Source organism: Mytilus trossulus, unplaced genomic scaffold (assembly GCF_036588685.1).
Source record: "Mytilus trossulus isolate FHL-02 unplaced genomic scaffold, PNRI_Mtr1.1.1.hap1 h1tg000210l__unscaffolded, whole genome shotgun sequence".
In the NCBI taxonomy this organism is placed as follows: domain Eukaryota; kingdom Metazoa; phylum Mollusca; class Bivalvia; order Mytilida; family Mytilidae; genus Mytilus; species Mytilus trossulus.
In genome coordinates this window covers 136,391-159,627 of record NW_026963310.1, presented here as the reverse complement: position 1 = coordinate 159,627, position 23,237 = coordinate 136,391, and the positions used below count along the sequence as shown (strand labels likewise).

The following is a 23,237-nucleotide window of genomic DNA, read 5'->3' as shown; positions in this document are numbered from 1 at the left end:
GAACCCTTTTTTAAATGACGTTAGATTTGCCAATGAAGATATAACGAATGTTGGTGAACTCACAAATAGTTTTTTTCTACATAAGAGAAAAAAAGAGCAAAAATTACCGTGTTTTTTTTAAAACTTTGATAAACATTAATAATTTAATTATTTCTGTATATTTAAACACTTATTTAGCGAAAACTTTCACACAGAAGGTATTCCAAATGGTTTTTGGAAAAATATGTGTTTATCTTTCGAAGCAAAATGCTAGGTATGTCTCTCTACCCAAGTGAAAGAAATGACATACACACACGCAATTTGAGTAAATGTGTAAAACTTTGACCTCATTTAAGAAGCACACGAAGTATATTTGACAACATAGGCATTGACAAGATGAAAATGTCATTGGGACAAAAACTGTATCTTCTGCCCTTATAGTGTGTTAGTTCGTCAAACTGTGATCACTGTTGATCTATGGTACTCTAACATCACGTATAGTATTTTATTTCGATTTTTTTTGTTTTAACGCCACTTTTAAGCACCACATTTAGGCTATCTAGTGGCAGCCACTTAATAACAGAGGAGGAAGCCAGAGTGCCCGGAGAAAACCACCGACCTTTGATAGGAAAACTGACAATCCTATTCAATTAAGATTGGAGTCGATTGCACCCGCACGGGCGGGGTTCGAACTCACAACCTAAGTGTTGACTGGCTAGTGATGACAGTAGTAACTAACTACTTCGGCCTCCGAGGCCCTTCACGTTGAGTTCACATCCTTACAAGATATTGAGTATTTAGATGTTTTTTGCTCTTTTTCGGCTTGTTGTTTCTTTGGAAAATACACCTTTTCCATTCTCCATTCGTTAACAAATAATTAACACGTTAATTCTTTCTAACATTTTTTTTAAAATAAGTTCCAATAACCTTATATAGATTTATACTGATTTCTTAGAGGTTTTGATTCATATTATCATTTATATTTACAGACAAATTTACACCACAACAAAAGACAAATCAGGTTTGATCGTTTACTAGTATTTTTTTTTTCTTAATTATTCACTGTTGTCTTTTTTGTTGGGACACTTTATTTTCTGTTCTTAACGGTCAAATACGATAACACACCACGGAAAATCAATATGTTATACAGTGAAACTGATACAATCGATACATTAATACATTTATTCTACATTTAACAGTTTCTGTATAATAATATTAGTTATATGGTGTGTTCGTGATCTTATACGATATATATGGGTCAGTAAATTCACTATGGGGCGAAAGTATTAGGTCACACGCACACTATGTAACGAATTTATCCTACCGACTATATTTTTTTGTTGAATTTAAACTAGAGTTTTTCTCATTGACAATTATACCACATCTTCTTATTTTTTATGTGAAAGTGTCCAAGAGTTCAATTGAAAGAACCTAAATCTATTGGTCTGCACACAAATCAAATAACAATTTATATAAAATCACAAAAATACTGAACACGGAAAGTAACTAATAAAATGGCAAACTCAAAGGATAAAACACATCAAACGAATGGACAACAAAGTAAATAATATTGTAAAAATCAATAAAGTACACATGTGAAATTATCGGTTTTTGATCTCACTGTGAAATCAATTTTATTCATTGCAATCGATGTAATAATGTGAATTACAATGCCAAATACATTCGATTACCTAACTGTGCAATTCATTATAATGCTTGCAACGTCATACACAAAAGAAAGCCAACCAATGAGCTGATTGGTTAAAAACAAATGGATGTGAAAATTATGCTTTGAGGAAATTTAATACAAATAAGCTTACTACTTTAAAGAAATATAAAACTTAACTTAAGACACATTCCATATTTCAAATCTATTGTCTTATTTTAATATAAAAGAAGTTGACCTATTGACAAGCACATAAATCCATTGTTTCAAAAGCTAGATTTAAAGTAAATTATGGTTGGAGATCTGGGTAATCATAATGCAGCTTGAGACAATAATATAAGAATATAAAGGCAGTTGATAAACTCGTAGGTCATATCAGTTATTCAAAGTTATTTGATGCATACATGTTTTCATTTAAAATAGGTTATATTTCATCAATCTATTTTACTAAAGTAATTGAAATGTTATCGAAAGTAATCGATGATTGCATCATGATTTTTGCTGTAATCGATTAAACTACGATTACATGTAATCGAAAATGTTTTCGATTACAGATTACTGTCGATTACTGGAAATCATGTAATCAATTACAATCGATTACGATTACAGATTACGATTACCCAATCCCTGATGTGATGTTAGCAACCGGTTTGTTATTCGATATTCGATATTCAATATTGAACCGGCTACATGCAAAGTGACAATATAAGCCCTCCGTATAGAGAAAACGGTAGTATTACATTTTCCCAGCATTATGTTGGACTTTTGTGTACCCCAGGCAGGTGAAAGAAGTCAAATCAAGAGCGCTGTGATTAGATGTAAGGGTACAATATATATATTTTTTTAATTATCTATGAATAACTGCTGTGTGTAAATTTACAATATAAATTTTAAAACCTATTGAAATATTTTCTAGAGAATTCTTCGAAAAGGCTTCAAAATTTCAAAAAATTGGGGTAAAATGACGGTGGGTATAGAAAACATAAACAAGCTTCGTTGGAAATTGGTCATGCTACTATTTGGCTTCAATTTTAAAAATAGATTAATTAAGTTCACACCACACATAACTGTTTTATCCAGGTTTTTATTATAAAAGGTGGTAAATTTAGGAATTGTAAGTATTGTCGCCTATGGCAGAATAAATAGTACCGTTTTCTCTACATACACTGTCTCAAGGATGACATTATTCTGGGAAATCATTTTGATACAATCTTCATATAATCAGAGTCTATGAACTTGTCGAATTTTATTAACATAACAGGGGGTATCACAGTCGTCAATTAAGCGGACTCAGGCAGGTTTTCGCTTTATATATTTTGAATATCTAACTAAAACTTTGAACCCTCTGTAAACATAGAAGACAGGATTACCCACATTCCTTTTAGTCACGCTTCTATCAACCTAACTGACTGTCTCATTAGTATTAGGCAGATCAGGGGGCTCACAACATTGCCCCGTGCCCTTTGTCGTGAAATATTGACAATTTGTACATGAAAAGTGACAATCTGAGCACTCCGTAAATATCAAAGATGACATTATTCTGGGAAAACCTTTTGATACATTTTTTTAAATACAGAGTCTATGAATTGTCGAATTTTATGGACATTGAAAGAAAAGGTGGGGGATTGGTATAACCGTCATTTAATCGGTGTCAGGTAGTTTTTTCACTATATATTTCTTTTTTGCGAATGAGGGCGGGGCCTTCCATATCTATTTTTATCAATATTTCGAAATGTTTCTAGACTGATCGGTTTTTATTTTTAGAAATAGTATTAACAAAAATACAGTGTTAATGTCGATTTATTGATAAAAATCTACATTAATACATAAATAGTTATCAAAAAGTACCAGGATTATAATTAAATACAGACAAGCATGCAACTTACATAAAAATTGATAAGGGTTTATATTCGAAGACAACGAGAGTTTAAGACAAATTGAGAGGGTCATAAAACGATTTTCTATTATCTTTTCACTCCTTTAAACTACGAAAAGCATGCTTTTAATGTTATCAAATCTTACTTTTTTATGATTTTCAACTAAATTTGAATATCGAACCGACTGCTAGAAGCGGGTTGGAATATCGAATATCGAATAACGAACCGGCTGCTAACTTTACATCTATTAAAAAAATGCAATCATCCTCAAATCTTACGATTGCAAAGCGTCTTCCTGATTGGTTAAACACAATGCAACGATCCACAAACCCTAAGATTGCGAAGCGTCTTTCTTTTGGCTAAAAAAAATGCAATGATCAACAAACCTTAAGATTGTAAACGTCTTCCTGGTTGGTTGAAACAATGCAATGACCCAAAAACCTTAAGATTGCGAAGCGTCTTCCTGATTGGTTGAAAACAATACAATGATCCACAAACTTTAAGATTGCGAAGCGACTTATTCATGAATGGCCTCTAATAGTTGTTTTCTTTTAAATATCGATTTATACTTTTCATGATCTATAGAATAAATATTCCTTTCTAAAACAGGTTGTAGACCGAGTAAAAAGATACGATTACACAGACTATCTTTATGTCGATCTCGGACAAGGACATATCCAAGGTAAATTAATTTGTTGTTATATAACATTCCGTGTACTTTGGGATAAATTTTTATGATGTGTTTCCAAATTGCAAGGACATACGTTTCCAATAAAATGAAACACTAAAGGAAAGAACATTTGTATCTGTGTGTAATCTGTAATTGTGTCAACAAATAAAAATAATTAGAGGATTAAATTTTATTTTAGATGAACACTATTTTTCAGTGCAGGAATTTGTTTTAAACCTGTTTACATCACTTTTAATAAAATGAGTAAACAGAAGGTGGATTATTTTTTTGTTTATTCTTACAGATGAAATTTATGACGTCATTGGTAAGTTATTTAACACCTCTCTAGTTCACATACTGTATATGTTGGTAAGTTATTGAAAACATATCTAGTTCACATACTGTATATTTAATGCTAAACAATATTTATATTTTTATTCATCTGACAAGTTTAGCCTGTTTTTACTGACTTGTATAGTTCTTTCTTATGTTGTGCTATAACACCACTGTCCCAGGTTAGGGGGGATTTTGCTTAAATGTTTAACCCCATAAGGAGCCTGTAATTCAGGGGTTGTCGTATGTTTATGTGTTACATATTTATTCATCGTTTATGTTTTTTTACATAAATTAGGCCGTTAGTTTTTTAGTTTGAATTGTTTTACATTGTCATTTCGGGGCCTTTTAAAGCTGACTATGTGGTATAGGCTTTGTTGAAGGCCGTACGGTGACGTGACCTATAGTTGTTAATTTCTGTGTCATATTGTCTCTTATGGAGAGTTGTCTCATAGGCACTCATACCACATCTTCTTTTTTTTAGTACTAAATTCGCTGTTCAATAAACTAATACAAGGCTTATTCTAAAATGTATAAAGCAAATTTTATTTCTAAGTAGAATTATTATCGTTGATTCTTCATCTCCATTAAACATTGACAAGACCTTTATCAACATCGAGTTTGGTTTGTTTTCATTGTGGTCTCATGTTAGCGTTTTCGCATTTAACGCTGGTGATCATGGGTTAGATCTCTGGTGATCATGTGTTAGATCTCTCGTGATCATGTGTTAGATCTCTGATGACATCAAACCAACGCATTTATGTAAATTGTCAAAACATCCATTTCACAAACGTACGAATGGCTAAAGTAAAACGTGGTATTGACTAAGAATATAACTATAGACTATGGTATACATGGACCAAAACACTGCGTGGTCAATCGAGGACAATTTTTATCATGAAAACATTTATGATGAAAAAAAGATCGTTTGCACATAATTGGCATATGCAAGGTGAAATTTAAATCGCATGTGAATATAAGTTCTATTTTGTGCTATTTTGAACTTCTTTGAAGCGGACTCTGTTTTAAATATTTGATCTTATTTGAAATTTATAAATCTTGCATGTTTGGGTCGAGTTTTTAATCTAAATAACGTTTGTACTGTTTAAAGAGTATCAACATAATATAAAATGGTCTATGCTGTCTTTTATGCGCATTTTAAAGAAATAATAGTCGGGTAATGCAGAGTGGTTAATGATCCTGCAGGTGAATTTAAGCACCTATTAAATTGCATGGTCAATATCCTCTTTGAGGTTTTTTTTGCACTCATAATATGAAATGGTTAATGTTAGTGCCAAATTATAAGCATGCTATCTTTGATGATTCATTTTACCTAATAATATTTAGTGGTATATTGTTTCTGGTTTTTGGTACTATTAACTGGTATTATTCCACTGTTTATACATGTTGATAGTTTTAATCAATATTTGATTGGTTGAGACTATCCCACTTTTCATTAAACAAATCCTCATATCTCCCCCATGAAGGCACAGGAAATAAATAAATAATGTTCTAAACTAGCGCCAAGATCATATATAGCGCAAATGGCTATTCTACAGAATTTGGGAGGATTTTGGACGAATTTTCAGAATAGAGAATGATGAGTAAAGTCTTTAGAAAAATAAACATTGAAAATTTATGAAAGAGAAAGACGTTAACAATCCAATAAAAAGAAATGATAATGCTGGTGATAAAGATAGAGATAAATAGTAAAAATAATACCAGAATTGCCATTGCAAGCAATAGCGTATGTCACCCTTCCCCTATTGCCCCTAAGAGGCCGCCATTTCAAAAGCTTTTGACAGTCAATGCAGATCTATGAATTGCGATATATCTTTCTGTAAATTTTCAGTACATTTAGAGCTTTGTTAAAAGTTTCATCTTTCTGCTGTTTTCATTGCAACGGCAGCCAGTTTGAAAATTCCAAAGTCAACAGTTTCATCTTTACATGCCAGTTAACAATAAGAGTAAGTTTCATTAAGCTTGGAGCATTTTGAACATATTTGACATTTTTGCAGTGTCCATGGCAACGGTGGCCATTTTGCAAATTCCAACTACAAAAGTCTCATGCAGACTTGACAGTCAACAATCCTATTAAGTTCATCAATTTTTGGAACATTTTAAAATTTTTGAAATTTTGGCTGGTTTCTATGGTAACAGAGACCATTCCAAAATTTTAATGACAAATGCGGCTTTGTTGCATGGGAGGGAACATACCATCAAAGTTTCAATGGATTTGAACTACTATTTTAAAAAAGTAAATGCCACTTTAAGGTGTTTGAAGCATTTTGACCACTTTTGCATTGTTTCCATGGTAACAGCAGACATTTTTGAAATTCCAACGCTAAAAAAGCACATCTACCAATGTTGCTCATCGTTACTGTGAAGTTTTATTAAACTTTGATATTTTTGAAATTTTTGGTGTAGTTTCCATGGCAACGTGGTAGTTCTAATGATTACCAAAATCATCCAAAACCAGTAAATAGTGGGCACCTTCATTGTATCAAAATATAATGATTCCAATATAAAGCATCTCCAAATAATTCACCAAAACCAATAAGTGGAATTTTTCACATTTGTTTCATTTCCATGGTAACGCCTGCCATTTTTAATGGTCTTGAGACCTACAGTCACCCGAAATTTTGTGTTCCTCAATATACTTAACTATCAATGGTTCCATTGGCTCCGAGAAAACTGCCGGACAAAATAGGTGGAAGTATAATAATAATAATACAGAAAAAGAAACAAAGAAAAAGAAATATGTCACCCGACATTGTCAAGCGGGTGATATAATAAAGCAAAAATATCTGAAATAACGGTATCAAATAGAGGACAATTATCGAAAAGAATGAAAGATATATAAATAGAAAATACATAATCCCAACTCAATCTAACACCTCTCATATACATACACAAATAAAAATATAGGGGGAAAATCGCCGTTTAAAATTCTAATGTTCTTTGTACTGTTTTGTATTTTTCAAAAGCGTTTAGCAAAACGTTTTTTGTTGGTAAATTTAACCCTTTACAACGGAAAGCCTTATAATGTCGTGATGTCATGTTCATGGGTCAGATAGAGGAAAGTACTAATAAAAGGTTAGAGTCTAAAAATACATACAGACTGCATATAAAATGATAATTCTAAATGTAAACCAATAGAAAAAGTAGCACTCTGGGTAATTGAACAATAAACTCCCTTGTAAAGATTCACATTCTTTGAAAATGCTGTGCTTTTACTTTTACACCGTACCTGGTATACAACATAATTGGGATTATCTCAGCGCACGTTATAGTATTTCAAATAATCATTTAAAGTAAAGTCAAAAATGGGCAATACTATAGAGAAAAGAGGGCCAAAAATATAGAAAAGAGAAATATGGTTTGCATAAATACAAGGAATATCAATAGGCAGTTAAGGAAAACAGGGGGAACAAATAACATATGTCTCGTGTTGCCGTTCATTTGTGTGTAAGATTTCTAAATTCTGTATATTCTCCTTTGCATTCGAGGCAAAAAAATCTTCCGATTAAAAAGATGTTTGTTGTCAGTGTAAACAAAGTCAAGATGGCATACTTTCATATAACAAATATCTAATTCTACATCACCACTTATAATTTGAATGTGCAAATTTTTAAACAATATGGATGATCATTTCAATAAGGAATAACAGAACAATAAAAATACATTTTAATTGCCTATTTTCAGGAATAGAAGTACCTGGTCCTCCTGGGAAACAGGGTGTTGAAGGTAAGACGTTCTGTAGATTTATTGATAATAATCAATGGGAACCACTAATTCCAATGTCAAACGAATATACAAGTTTTTGACCGTTATGGAATAACCATTTCACAAATGATATCGGATATGTTCCTCACTTCGTTACTACAATCCCCTTCCTTTCATGAATGTGATCTACCGAATAAGACTATTTACCGGATTTGTTATCACATAAGCAACACAACGGGTGCCACATGTGGTGCAGGATCTGCTTACCCTTTTTGGTGGGGTTCGTGTTGTTTATCCTTTAGTTTTCTATGTTGTGTCATGTGAACTATTGTTTGTCTGTTTGTCTTTTTCATTTTTAGCCATGTTGTTGTCAGTTTATTTTTGATTTATAAGTTGACTGCCCCTTTGGTACCTCTCGTCACTCTTTTAAAGATTCTTGATTTGATAGTTATAGATATGTATGGCAAAATAACGTCGAATTTCGAATTATTTATTCACTACATATATGTATGTATTATCATCAAAATTTTAAATGCTGCATGAAAGTATTCAAATGTTTTTAAATACAAACAAATAAGCAATCCAAGTAACCGGTATGTCCTAAATCTTAGCTACTGTTTTCATTCTATTTACTCGAGTGTTTGACATTTTGTAGGAAAGAGAGGATATCCTGGCCGAGCTGGATCTCCAGGATCAAAAGGAGTCAAAGGAGACCCTGGAAAAACAGGACGTGCTGGACCCCGAGGGTTCAGGGGGTTTCTAGGGGCATATGGTCAGATGGGAGATTCTGGCAAAACTGGTAAGACTGGAAGAAAAGGACCCGCTGGACCCTCTGGACCAACCGGACCTTTAGGACACTCTGGTCCCCCCGGAATGGATGGAACACAGGGACCACCCGGTTATGATGGTGTCCAGGGAGAACAGGGAGAAAGAGGACCTGCTGGAGAAACCGGATCCGCTGGAGCAACTGGACCTTCTGGACCGTCTGGTCCGACTGGACCTCGTGGACCAAAAGGACATAAGGGATTGAGAGGACACACGGGAACAAAGGGATATGCTGGTCGAACAGGAGATCGTGGAAACAGTGGACGTCGTGGAGAATCTGGACATTCAGGGCCACCTGGACCCACTGGTCCTAAGGGCGATACTGGTCTGACAGGATGTAGTGGTATTTATAATTTAGAATATTTGTAGTTCGGTATGCAAGGGTATTTAATTGTATAATGTTATCATATAATTCTGTTATTACAAAATATTTTTATCTTATGATTACTAAATTTGTTTCGATTGTTTTACCCAAGTATATGTTGTTGTTCTGATATTAAAGTCATATGTCTCGATATCTTAAACTCTATCATAATGTTTGTTTTAATGATGCTTTTTCCAACAAAAGTTTTAAAAGAAATAAACGTCCGGATTCTAACGACTAGTCACTTCACAATTCTACTTTATACGTCAACATCTTTTTATTGTAAATTGAAATTGTTAAGTATCTAGCTAATTATTAAATATATCGTTTCTTTCATTATACAATATTGATTTTATTTCGTTTTTTTTTTAATAAAGTCGTGGTTTTACATTTTTCTTTACCATCTAACAAGTTATTAAAATCAGATAACAAGCACTTTTCTTGACTGTTATAGATAGAAAGATTATAATATTTAAAAAAAAAATAAGGTTCCAGATATAAACCATTGAAAATTTTGCCGAAAATATTTCGCTGTAGTGTTTTCTTACATTAAACACTGGCATCTAATTTGTTTGACTTTTCCTTTAGAACCACCTGCTGAAACAACATTGTCTGAACAACCTGCTGCTACACCACTTTCAGTACCAATAACAGCTACTACACCATCAAAACCACCATCTGCTACAACACCAACAGGACCAACGTCTGCTACTACACCATCAAAACCACCATCTGCTACAACACCAACAGTACCAACCGCTGCTACAACACCATCAGTACCACAAACTACTACTACACCATCAGTACCAACGGCTGCTACAACACCATCAGTACCACCATCTACTACTACACCATCAGTACCAACGGCTGCTACTACACCAACAGTACCACCATCTGCTACTACAACATCAGTACCACCATCTACTTCTACAACAACAGGACCAACGTCTGCTACTACACCAACAGGACCACCATCTACTACAACACCATCAGTACCACCATCTACGACTACAACATCAGTACCACCATCTACTACTACAACATCAGTACCACCATCTACTACTACAACATCAGTACCACCATCTACTACTACACCATCAGTACCAACGGCTGCTACTACACCATCAGTACCACCATCTACTACTACAACATCAGTACCACTATCCACTACTGCAACATCAGTACCACCATCTGCTACAACACCAACAGTACCACCATCTGCTACTACAACATCAGTACCACCATCTGCTACTACAACATCAGTACCACCATCTACTACTACACCAACAGGACCAACGTCTGCTACTACACCAACAGGACCAACGGCTGCTACAACACCATCAGTACCACCATCTACTACTACACCATCAGTACCACCATCTACTACTACACCAACAGTACCACCATCTGCTACTACAACATCGGTACCACCATCTAATACTACACCATCAGTAACACCATCTGCTACTACAACATCAGTACCAACATCTACTACTACACCAACAGGACCAACGTCTGCCACTACACCAACAGTACCACCATCTACGACTTTACCACCAGTACCACCATCTACTACTACACCATCAGTACCACCATCTACTACTACACCATCAGTACCACCATCTACGACTACAACATCAGTACCACCATCTACTACTCCAACATCAGTACCACCATCTACTACTACACCATCAGTACCACCATCTACGACTACACCATCAGTACAACCATCTACGACTACACCATCAGGACCACCATCTACTACTACACCATCAATACCACCATCTACTACTACACCATCAGTACCACCATCTACGACTACAACATCAGTACCACCATCTACTACTCCAACATCAGTACCACCATCTTCTACTACACCATCAGTACCACTATCTACTACTACACCATCAGTACCACCATCTACTACTACACCATCAGTACCACCATCTGCTACTACACCATCAATACCACCATCTTCTACTACACCATCAGTACCACCATCTACTACTACAACATCAGTACCACCATCTACTACTACAACATCAGTACCACCATCTGCTACTACAACATCAGTACCACCATCTGCTACTACACCATCAGTACCACCATCTTCTACTACACCATCAGTACCACCATCTACTACTCCAACATCAGTACCACCATCTACTACTACACCATCAGTACCACCATCTGCTACTACACCATCAATACCACCATCTTCTACTACACCATCAGTACCACCATCTACGACTACACCATCAGTACCACCATCTACGACTACACCATCAGTACCACCATCCACTACTACAACATCAGTACCACCATCTACTACTACACCATCAGTACCACCATCTACTACTACACAAACAGGACCAACGGCTGCTACTACACCATCAGTACCACCATCCACTACTACAACATCAGTACCACCATCCACTACTACAACATCAGTACCACCATCTACTACTACACCATCAGTACCACCATCTACTACTACACCATCAGTACCACCATCTACTACTACACAAACAGGACCAACGCCTGCTACTACAACATCAGTACCACCATCTACTACTACACCATCAGTACCAACATCTACTACTACACCATCAGTACCACCATCTGCTACTACACCATCAGTACCACCATCTACTACTACAACATCAGTACCACCATCTGCTACTACACCATCAGTACCAACATCTACTACTACACCATCAGTACCACCATCTGCTACTACACCATCAGTACCACCATCTACTACAACACCAACAGTACCTCCATCTACTACTACACCATCTACTACTACACCATCAGTACCACCATCTACTACTACAACATCTGTACCACCATCTACTACTACACCATCAGGACCAACGGCTGCAACTACACCATCAGTTCCACCATCCACTACTACAACATCAGTACCACCATCTACTACTACACCAACAGGACCAACGTCTGCTACTACACCATCAGTACCACCATCTACTACAACACCAACAGTACCACTATCTACTACTACACCATCAGTACCACCATCTACTACTACACCATCAGTACCACCATCCACTACTACAACATCAGTACCATCATCTACAACTACACCATCAGTACCACCATCTACTACTACACCATCAGTACCACCATCTACTACTACACCATCAGTACCACCATCTGCTACTACAACATCAGTACCACCATCTACTACTACACCATCAGTACCACCATCTACTACTACACCATCAGTACCACCATCTGCTACTACAACATCAGTACCACCATCCACTACTACAACATCAGTACCACCATTTACTACTACACCATCAGTACCACCATCTACTACTACACCATCAGTACCACCATCCACTACTAAAACATCAGTACCACCATCCACTACTACAACATCAGTACCACCATCTATTACTACACCAACAGGACCACCATCTACTACTACACCATCAGTACCACCATCTACTACTACACCAACAGTACCACCATCTACTACTACACCATCAGTACCACCATCTACTACTACACCATCAGTACCATCATCTACTACTACACCATCAGTACCACCATCTACTACTACACCAACAGTACCACCATCTACTACTACACCATCAGTACCACCATCTACTACTACACCATCAGTACCACCATCCACTACTAAAACATCAGTACCACCATCCACTACTACAACATCAGTACCACCATCTACTACTACACCAACAGGACCAACGGCTGCTACTACACCATCAGTACCACCATCTACTACTACACCATCAGTACCACCATCTGCTACTACAACATCAGTACCACCATCTACTACTACACCAACAGGATCAACGGCTGCTACTACACCATCAGTACCACCATCTACTACTACACCATCATTACCACCATCTACGACTACAACATCAGTACCACCATCTACTACTACACCATCAGTACCACCATCTGCTACAACACCAACAGAACCACCATCCACTACTACAACATCAGTACCACCATCTACTACTACACCATCAGTACCACCATCTACGACTACAACATCAGTACCACCATCTACTACTACACCATCAGTACCACCATCTGCTACTACACCATCAGTACCACCATCCACTACTACAACATCAGTACCACCATCTACTACTACACCATCAGTACCACCATCTACTACTACACCAACAGGACCAACGGCTGCTACTACACCATCAGTACCATCATCTACTACTACACCATCAGTACCACCATCTACTACTACACCAACAGGACCAACGGCTACTACTACACCATCAGTACCACCATCTACTACTACACCATCAGTACCACCATCTACTACTACACCAACAGGACCAACGGCTGCTACTACACCATCAGTACCATCATCTACTACTACACCATCAGTACCACCATCTACTACTACACCAACAGGACCAACGGCTACTACTACACCATCAGTACCACCATCTACTACTACACCATCAGTACCACCATCTACTACTACACAAACAGGACCAACGGCTGCTACTACACCATCAGTACCACCATCCACTACTACAACATCAGTACCACCATCTACTACTACACCAACAGGACCAACGGCTGCTACTACACCATCAGTACCACCATCTACTACTACACCATCAGTACCACCATCTACTACAACACCAACAGTACCACCATCTACTACTACACCATCCATTACTACACCATCAGTACCACCATCTACTACTACACCATCAGTACCACCATCTACTACTACAACATCTGTACCACCATCTACTACTACACCATCAGGACCAACGGCTGCTACTACACCATCAGTTCCACCATCCACTACTACAACATCAGTACCACCATCTACTACTACACCAACAGGACCAACGGCTGCTACTACACCATCAGTACCACCATCTACTACAACACCAACAGTACCACTATCTACTACTACACCATCAGTACCACCATCTACTACTACACCATCAGTACCACCATCCACTACTACAACATCAGTACCACCATCTACTACTACACCATCAGTACCACCATCTACTACTACACCATCAGTACCACCATCTACTACAACACCAACAGTACCACCATCTGCTACTACACCATCAGTACCACCATCTACTACTACACCATCAGTACTACCATCTACTACTATAATATCAGTACCACCATCTACTACTACACCATCAGTACCACCATCTACTACTACACCATCAGTACCACCATCTACTACAACACCAACAGTACCACTATCTACTACTACACCATCAGTACCACCATCTACTACTACACCATCAGTACCACCATCCACTACTACAACATCAGTACCACCATCTACTACTACACCAACAGGATCAACGGCTGCTACTACACCATCAGTACCACCATCTACTACTACACCATCAGTACCACCATCTACTACTACACCATCATTACCACCATCCACTACTACAATATCAGTACCACCATCTACTACTACACCAACAGGACCACTATCTACTACTACACCATCAGTACCACCATCTACTTCTACACCAACAGGACCACCATCTACTACTACACCATCAGCACCACCATCAACTACTACAACATCAGTACCACCATCTATTACTACACCAACAGGACCAACGGCTGCTACTACACCATCAGTACCAACATCTACTACTACACCATCAGTACCTCCATCTACTACTTCACCATCAGTACCACCATCTACTACTACACCATCAGTACCACCATCTGCTACTACAACATCAGTACCACCATCCACTACTACAACATCAGAACCACCATTTACTACTACAACATCAGTACCACCATCTACTACTACACCATCAGGACCACCATCTACTACTACACCATCAGTACCACCATCTACTACTAAAACATCAGTACCACCATCCTCTACTACAACATCAGTATCACCATCTACTACTACACCAACAGGACCAACGGCTGCTACTACACCATCAGTACCAACGGCTGCTACTACACCAACAGTACCACCATCTGCTACTACACCATCAGTACCATCATCTACTACTACACCATCAGTACCACCATCTACTACTACACCAACAGGACCAACGGCTACTACTACACCATCAGTACCACCATCTACTACTACACCATCAGTACCACCATCTACTACTACACCAACAGGACCACCATCTACTACTACACCATCAGTACCATCATCTACTACTACACCATCAGTACCACCATCTACTACTACACCAACAGTACCACCATCTACTACTACACCATCAGTACAACCATCTACGACTACACCATCAGGACCACCATCTACTACTACACCATCAGTACCACCATCTACTACTAAAACATCAGTACCACCATCCTCTACTACAACATCAGTATCACCATCTACTACTACACCAACAGGACCAACGTCTGCTACTACACCATCAGTACCACCATCTACTACTACACCATCAGTACCACCATCTACTACTACACCATCAGTACCAACATCTACTACTACACCATCATTACCACCATCTGCTACTACACCAACAGGACCACCATCTCCAACTACACCATCAGTACCACCATCTGCTACTACACCATCAATACCACCATCTGCTACTACACCATCAGTACCACCATCTACTACTAAACCATCAATACCACCATCTGCTACTACACCATCAGTACAACCATCTGCTACAACAGCAACAGTACCACCATCTACTACTACACCATCAATACCACCATCTACTACTACACCATCAGTACCACCATCTGCTACTACACCATCAGTACCACCATCTACTACTATACCATCAATACCACCATCTCCTACTACACCATCAGTACCACCATCTGCTACTACACCATCAATACCACCATCTGCTACTACACCATCAGTACCACCATCTACTACTACACCATCAATACCACCATCTACTACTACACCATCAGTACCACCATCTCCTACTACACCATCAGCACCACCATCTACTACTACAATATCAGTACCACCATCTACTACTACACCAACAGGACCACCATCTACTACTACACCATCAGTACCACCATCTACTACTACACCATCAGTACCATCATCTACTACTACAATATCAGTACCACCATCTACTACTACACCATCAGTACCACCATCCACTACTACAACATCAGTACCACCATCTACTACTACACCAACAGGACCACCATCTACTACTACACCATCAGTACCACTATCTACTACTACACCATCAGTACCATCATCTACTACTACAATATCAGTACCACCATCTACTACTACACCAACAGGACCACCATCTACTACTACACCATCAGTACCACCATCTACTACTACACCAACAGTACCACCATCTACTAATACACCATCAGTACCACCATCTACGACTACAACATCAGTACCACCATCCACTACTACAACATCAGTACCACCATCTGCTACTACACCATCAGTACCACCATCTACTACTACACAAACAGGACCAACGGCTGCTACTACACCATCAGTACCAACATCTACTACTACACCATCAGTACCACCATCTACTACTACACCATCAGTACCATCATCTACTACTACACCATCAGTACCACCATCAACTACTACAACATCAGTACCACCATCTATTACTACACCAACAGGACCAACGGCTGCTACTACACCATCAGTACCAACATCTACTACTACACCATCAGTACCTCCATCTACTACTACACCATCAGTACCACCATCTACTACTACACCATCAGTACCACCATCCACTACTTCAACATCAGTACCACCATCTATTACTACACCAACAGGGCCAACGGCTGCTACTACACCATCAGTACCAACATCTACTACTACACCATCAGTACCTCCATCTACTACTACACCATCAGTACCACCATCTACTACTACACCATCAGTACCACCATCCACTACTTCAACATCAGTACCACCATCTATTACTACACCAACAGGACCAACGGCTGCTACTACACCATCAGTACCAACATCTACTACTACACCATCAGTACCACCATCCACTACTACACCATCAGTACCACCATCTACTACTACACCATCAATACCACCATCTACTACTACACCAACAGGACCAACGGCTGCTACTACACCAACAGTACCAACATCTACTATTACAACATCAGTACCACCATCTACTACTACACCATCAGTACCACCATCTACTACTACACCATCAGTACCACCATCTACTACTACACCAACAGGACCAGCGGCTGCTACTACACCATCATTACCACCATCTACTACTACACCAACAGTACCAACATCTACTACTACACCAACAGTACCACCATCTACTACTACACCATCATTACCACCATCTACTACTACACCAACAGTACCAACATCTACTACTACACCAACAGTACCACCATCTACTACTACACCATCAATACCACCATCTGATACTACACCATCAGAACCAACGTCTACTGCTACACCAACAGGACCAACGTCTACTTCTACACCAACAGGACCACCATCTACTACTACACCAACAGTACCATCATCTACTACTACACCAACAGGACCAACGGCTGCTACTACACCATCAATACCACCATCTACTTCTACACCATCAGTTATACCATCTGCTACTACAACATCAGTACCAACATCTACTACTACACCAACAGGACCAACGTCTGCCACTACACCAACAGTTCCACCATCTACGACTACACCACCAGTACCACCATCTACTACTACACCATCAGTACCACCATCTACAACTACACCATCAATACCACAATCTACTACTACACCAACAGGACCACGATCTGCTACTACACCAACAGTACCACCATCTACTACTACACCATCAATACCACCATCTACTACTACACCATCAGTACCAACATCTACTACTACACCATCAGTACCACCATCTGCTACTACACCAACAGGACCAACGTCTGCTACTACAACATCAGTACCACCATCTACTACTACACCATCAGTACCAACATCTACTACTACACCATCAGTACCACCATCTGCTACTACACCAACAGGACCAACGTCTGCTACTACAACATCAGTACCACCATCTACTACTACACCATCAGTACCACCATCTCCTACTACACCATCAGTACCACCATCTACTACTACACCAACAGTACCACCATCTACTACTACACCATCAGTACCACCATCTACTACTACACCATCAGTACCACCATCTGCTACAACACCAACAGGACCACCATCTGCTACTATACCAACAGTACCACCATCTACTACTACACCATCAATACCACCATCTACTACTCCACCATCAGAACCAACATCTACTACTACACCATCAGTACCACCAACTGCTACTACACAAACAGGACCAACGCCTGCTACTACAACATCAGTACCACCATCTGCTACTACACCATCAATACCACCATCTACTACTACACCATCAGTACCACCATCTACTACTACACCATCAATACCACCATCTACTACTACACCATCAGTACCACCATCCACTACTACAACATCAGTACCACCATCTACTACTACAACATCAATACCACCATCTACTACTACACCATCAATACCACCATCTACTACTACACCATCAGTACCACCATCCACTACTACAACATCAGTACCACCATCTACTACTACAACATCAGTACCACCATCTGCTACTACACCATCAATACCACCATCTACTACTACACCATCAATACCACCATCTGCTACTTTACCATCAATACCACCATCTACTACTACAACATCAGTACCACCATCTACTACTACAACATCAGTACCACCATCTACTACTACAACATCAGTACCACCATCTACTACTACACCATCAGTACCAACATCTACTACTACACCATCAATACCACCATCTGCTACTTTACCATCAATACCACCATCTACTACTACAACATCAGTACCACCATCTACTACTACAACATCAGTACCACCATCTACTACTACACCAACAGGACCAACGGCTGCTACTACACCATCAGTACCACCATCTACTACTACACCATCAGTACCACCATCTGCTACTACACCATCAATACCACCATCTACTACTACACCATCAGTACCACCATCTACTACTGCACCATCAGTACCACCATCTACTACTACACCATCAGTACCACCATCTACTACTACACCATCAGTACCACCATCTACTACTAAAACATCAGTACCACCATCCACTACTACAACATCAGTACCACCATCTACTACTACACCATCAGTACCACCATCTACTACTACACCATCAGTACCACCATCTACTACTACAACATCAGTACCACCATCTACTACTACAACATCAGTACCACCATCCACTACTACACCATCAGTACCACCATCTACTACAACACCAACAGGACCAACGTCTACTACTACACCATCAGTACCAACATCTACTACTACACCATCAGTACCACCATCTACAACTACACCATCAATACCACCATCTACTACTACAACACCAACAGGACCAACGTCTGCTACTACACCATCAGTACCAATTTCTGCTACTACACCAACAGTACCTCCATCTACTACTACACCATCAGTACCGCAATCTACTACTACACCATTAATACTACCATCTACTACTACACCATCAGTACCAACATCTACTACTACACCATCAGTACCACCATCTACTACTACACCATCAGTACCAACGTCTGCTACTACAACATCAGTACAACCATCTACGACTACACCATCAGGACCACCATCTACTACTACACCATCAGTACCACCATCTACTACTACACCATCAATACCACCATCTACTACTACACCATCAGTACCAACGTCTGCTACTACAACATCAGTACAACCATCTACGACTACACCATCAGGACCACCATCTACTACTACACCATCAGTACCACCATCTACTACTACACCATCAGTACCACCATCTACTACTACACCAACAGTACCACCATCTACTACTACACCATCAGTACCAACATCTACTACTACACCATCAATACCACCATCTACTACTACACCATCAGTACCACCATCTACAACTACACCATCAGTACCACCATCTGCTACAACAGCAACAGGACCAACGTCTGCTACTATAACATCAGTACCACCATCTACTACTACACCATCAATACCACCATCTACTTCTACGCAATCAGTACCACAATCTGCTACAACACCAACAGAACCAACGTCTGCTACTACACCATCAGGACCACTATCTGCTACTACACCGTCAGGACCACCATCTGTAACTACACAATCGGGACCACCATCTACTACTACACCGTCAGGACCATCTGATAAATCAGAGGAATCAGAAGAATCAGCAGAATCGGAAAAATCAGAGGAATCAAAAGAATCGGAAGAATCAGAAGACTCAGAATTATCAGAAGAATCGGAAATATCAGAAGAATCGGAAGCATCAAAAAATTCAGAAGAATCAGAAAAATCGAAAGAATCGGAAGAATCGAAAAAATCAAATATATCAGAAGAATCGGAAGAATCGGAAGGATCAGAAGAATCGGACGAATCGAAGAAATCAGAAGAATCAGAAAAATCAGAAGAATAGAAAAAATAAAAAGAATGAAAAATCGGAAGAATCAGAAGAATCAGAAAAATCAGAAGGATCGAAAAAATCAGGATAATCTGTAGATTTATTTTGAAATGTAGATTAAACGAATTCTTCTGAAAGATATATTTTAGTTTAAACATATTTTATTTGCGTAAATGTGCAAAAGGATTGAGACACAAGTTAACCAAACTTATATAGTCATCTCCCAGAAAGATATGTTCTGACGGTATATATTGATGTAGAATAAGAATAGAATAATAGCACGCCTTAATGCTTTACTTGATTGTCTATCAATGTTTATTTTTTTTATAGTGTTGTCTGTGTTTTCTACATTTGAAAACCCCAGTACCAAATCAGGAGTTTGATGTGTGTTGTCATTTGATCGGGGACCAGTCTGATTAAAACCAGCCCCCACTATCCACTTGCGTTTGTAGGTAGTTTTACTTTTTTAAATTTTTGCAATCTTGTTTTTTAAAGCTTTAAAATAACTGTCTAAAAGCATTCCTAATGAAGGTTAATTCTGGAAAGCGCTAAGAGTACATGAAATTTATTATATCTTGTTTTCTTTTTTTATCTACTTATATTTACACACCATGATATAAAGTATCAGTTGCATAAGTATGAAAACAAATAATCGTTGCTATAGCAAGAAAATACTACAACCCTAATCGCTGATATTACAGACATTATATACAAACAGAGTTGAGTATTTCGAAAGCTAAAAAGCAAACCAAGGACCGTGACCAAACCAATTAGTACTTGTAATTTTCGAAAAGGGAATCTCGTGAACTATTCGATTATCTTATATACATGACAAAGAAAGCGGTTGTCAAATATCCGTAATGCATTGGCGGATCTAAGGGGGTCCGGGGGATTTGAACCCCCCCTTTTTGAACGATCAATGCATTTGAATGGGAGCATATAGTTGGAACCTGACCCCTTTTACTCTGGGTTGGGACCCCACCCCCCTTTTCAAAATGGCTTGATCCGCCCCTGGTAATGTTATGTATAAAACGTATCGTCTTTGTAATAGTGCGAATTCGTTTATGAAATATTATTTCATTCATTCATTCAACCTTTGTGTTCCTAGATATATATACCATTACCTTAATCAGATATAAGAAGATGCGATATGCGTGCAAATGAGACAACTTTCTATCCAAGTCATAAGTTGTAAAGTAAACAATTATTGGTCAAATTATGGTTGTTAATATTAAAAAGAAGATGTGGTATGATTGTCAATGAGACGATCCTCCACAAGAGACAAAATGACACAGAAATTAACAACTGTAGATCATCGAACGGCTTTCAATATTGAGCAAAGTCCTTACCGCACAGTCAGATATTAAAGACTGTAATGACAATGTAAAACAATTCAACCTAGAAAACTAACGGTATAATTCATGTACAAGAAATGAACGAAAAACACATATGTAACACATAAAGAAGCGACTAACACTGAATTCAAACTTGTTTACACAAATACCTAATTTTGCGATAAATAAAACCAACAGAAGCGCCATTTCTTTTTCTTTTTGTCTTTTTACTTGACATGTGATCTCTTTATACCACATTTTAACATGGAATGACGTCACAAGAACAGTGCATGTCAATCGACATGACCTGTTTTTACTACTTTTCTAAGATAAAACAAATGCCAAATGCTGAAAACAGACAACGATATATTTGAGAGGCTTAGCGCCATAAACCAGGTTCAATCCACCATTTTCTACATTTGAAAATGCCGGTACCAAGTCAGGAATATGGCAGTTCTTGTCCATTCGTGTTTGATGTGTTTTGTCATTTGATTTTGCCATGTGATTAAGGACTTTCCGATTTGATTTTTCTCTGAGTTCAGTATTTTTGTGATTTTACTCTTCTTTTTTTTTTTTTTTAAATCTGAGCATGTAAAATGAAGATAAGGGTCCATATTTTATCATTCGTCCGTTTTTCAATTACACTTATGAAATTCGATTGTAAAAATACACAAATGTTGTTCCAAGATTTATAAGGAAAAATGGCGTTTCAACCTAATTCAACATGTTTAGATTGATAGTAGACTCAATGCAATTTAGTATCTTGTGTCGATAGTAAGTTTCTCATGAATATATTTATATTTTATTTCAGGAAGTTACTATTAAAAGATTTCTAGCGTCGAATTTTTATTGATAACAAT

At 38.3% G+C, this 23,237-nt stretch overlaps 3 protein-coding genes across 3 annotated transcripts; 2 read left to right on the top strand and 1 right to left on the bottom strand.

The window, feature by feature from the left end:
* Positions 1 to 246: 246 nt before the first annotated feature.
* On the top strand, positions 247 to 12,232 carry LOC134700913 (collagen alpha-1(I) chain-like; the record flags this gene model as incomplete). Its single annotated transcript, XM_063562065.1, has 9 exons — positions 247 to 253; positions 969 to 1,000; positions 4,132 to 4,204; positions 4,497 to 4,517; positions 8,231 to 8,272; positions 8,907 to 9,419; positions 10,029 to 10,459; positions 10,947 to 10,953; positions 11,784 to 12,232. Coding segments are annotated over exons 1-9 (1,575 nt in total), but the record flags the coding sequence as incomplete, so codon positions are not given.
* Positions 12,231 to 14,888, bottom strand: LOC134700912 (uncharacterized PE-PGRS family protein PE_PGRS54-like). The gene is made up of 7 exons (XM_063562064.1): positions 14,884 to 14,888; positions 14,517 to 14,596; positions 14,193 to 14,363; positions 13,935 to 14,054; positions 13,233 to 13,487; positions 12,271 to 12,461; positions 12,231 to 12,239 (listed from the first exon to the last, which is right to left on the bottom strand). Exons 1-7 carry the CDS (start codon positions 14,886 to 14,888, stop codon positions 12,231 to 12,233), a joined length of 831 nt encoding a protein of 276 aa, XP_063418134.1.
* Positions 14,889 to 14,962: 74 nt separating this feature from the next.
* On the top strand, positions 14,963 to 21,124 carry LOC134700911 (uncharacterized; the record flags this gene model as incomplete). The annotated part of the gene is made up of 4 exons (XM_063562063.1): positions 14,963 to 15,033; positions 19,660 to 20,104; positions 20,295 to 20,301; positions 20,538 to 21,124. Coding segments are annotated over 4 exons (1,044 nt in total), but the record flags the coding sequence as incomplete, so codon positions are not given.
* Positions 21,125 to 23,237: the final 2,113 nt, after the last annotated feature.

What these genes read in the sequence shown, in the direction of transcription:
- LOC134700912 (XM_063562064.1), bottom strand. An exon ending in TGGTGTTGTAGTAGATGGTG is followed by an intron (nt 14,364 to 14,516) that starts GTACTGATGGTG and finishes TTGGTGTTGTAG; the next exon opens with TAGATGGTGGTACTGATGGT. An exon ending in TGTTGTAGTAGCAGATGGTG is followed by an intron (nt 12,462 to 13,232) that starts GTACTGATGGTG and finishes CTGATGGTGTAG; the next exon opens with TAGTAGATAGTGGTACTGTT.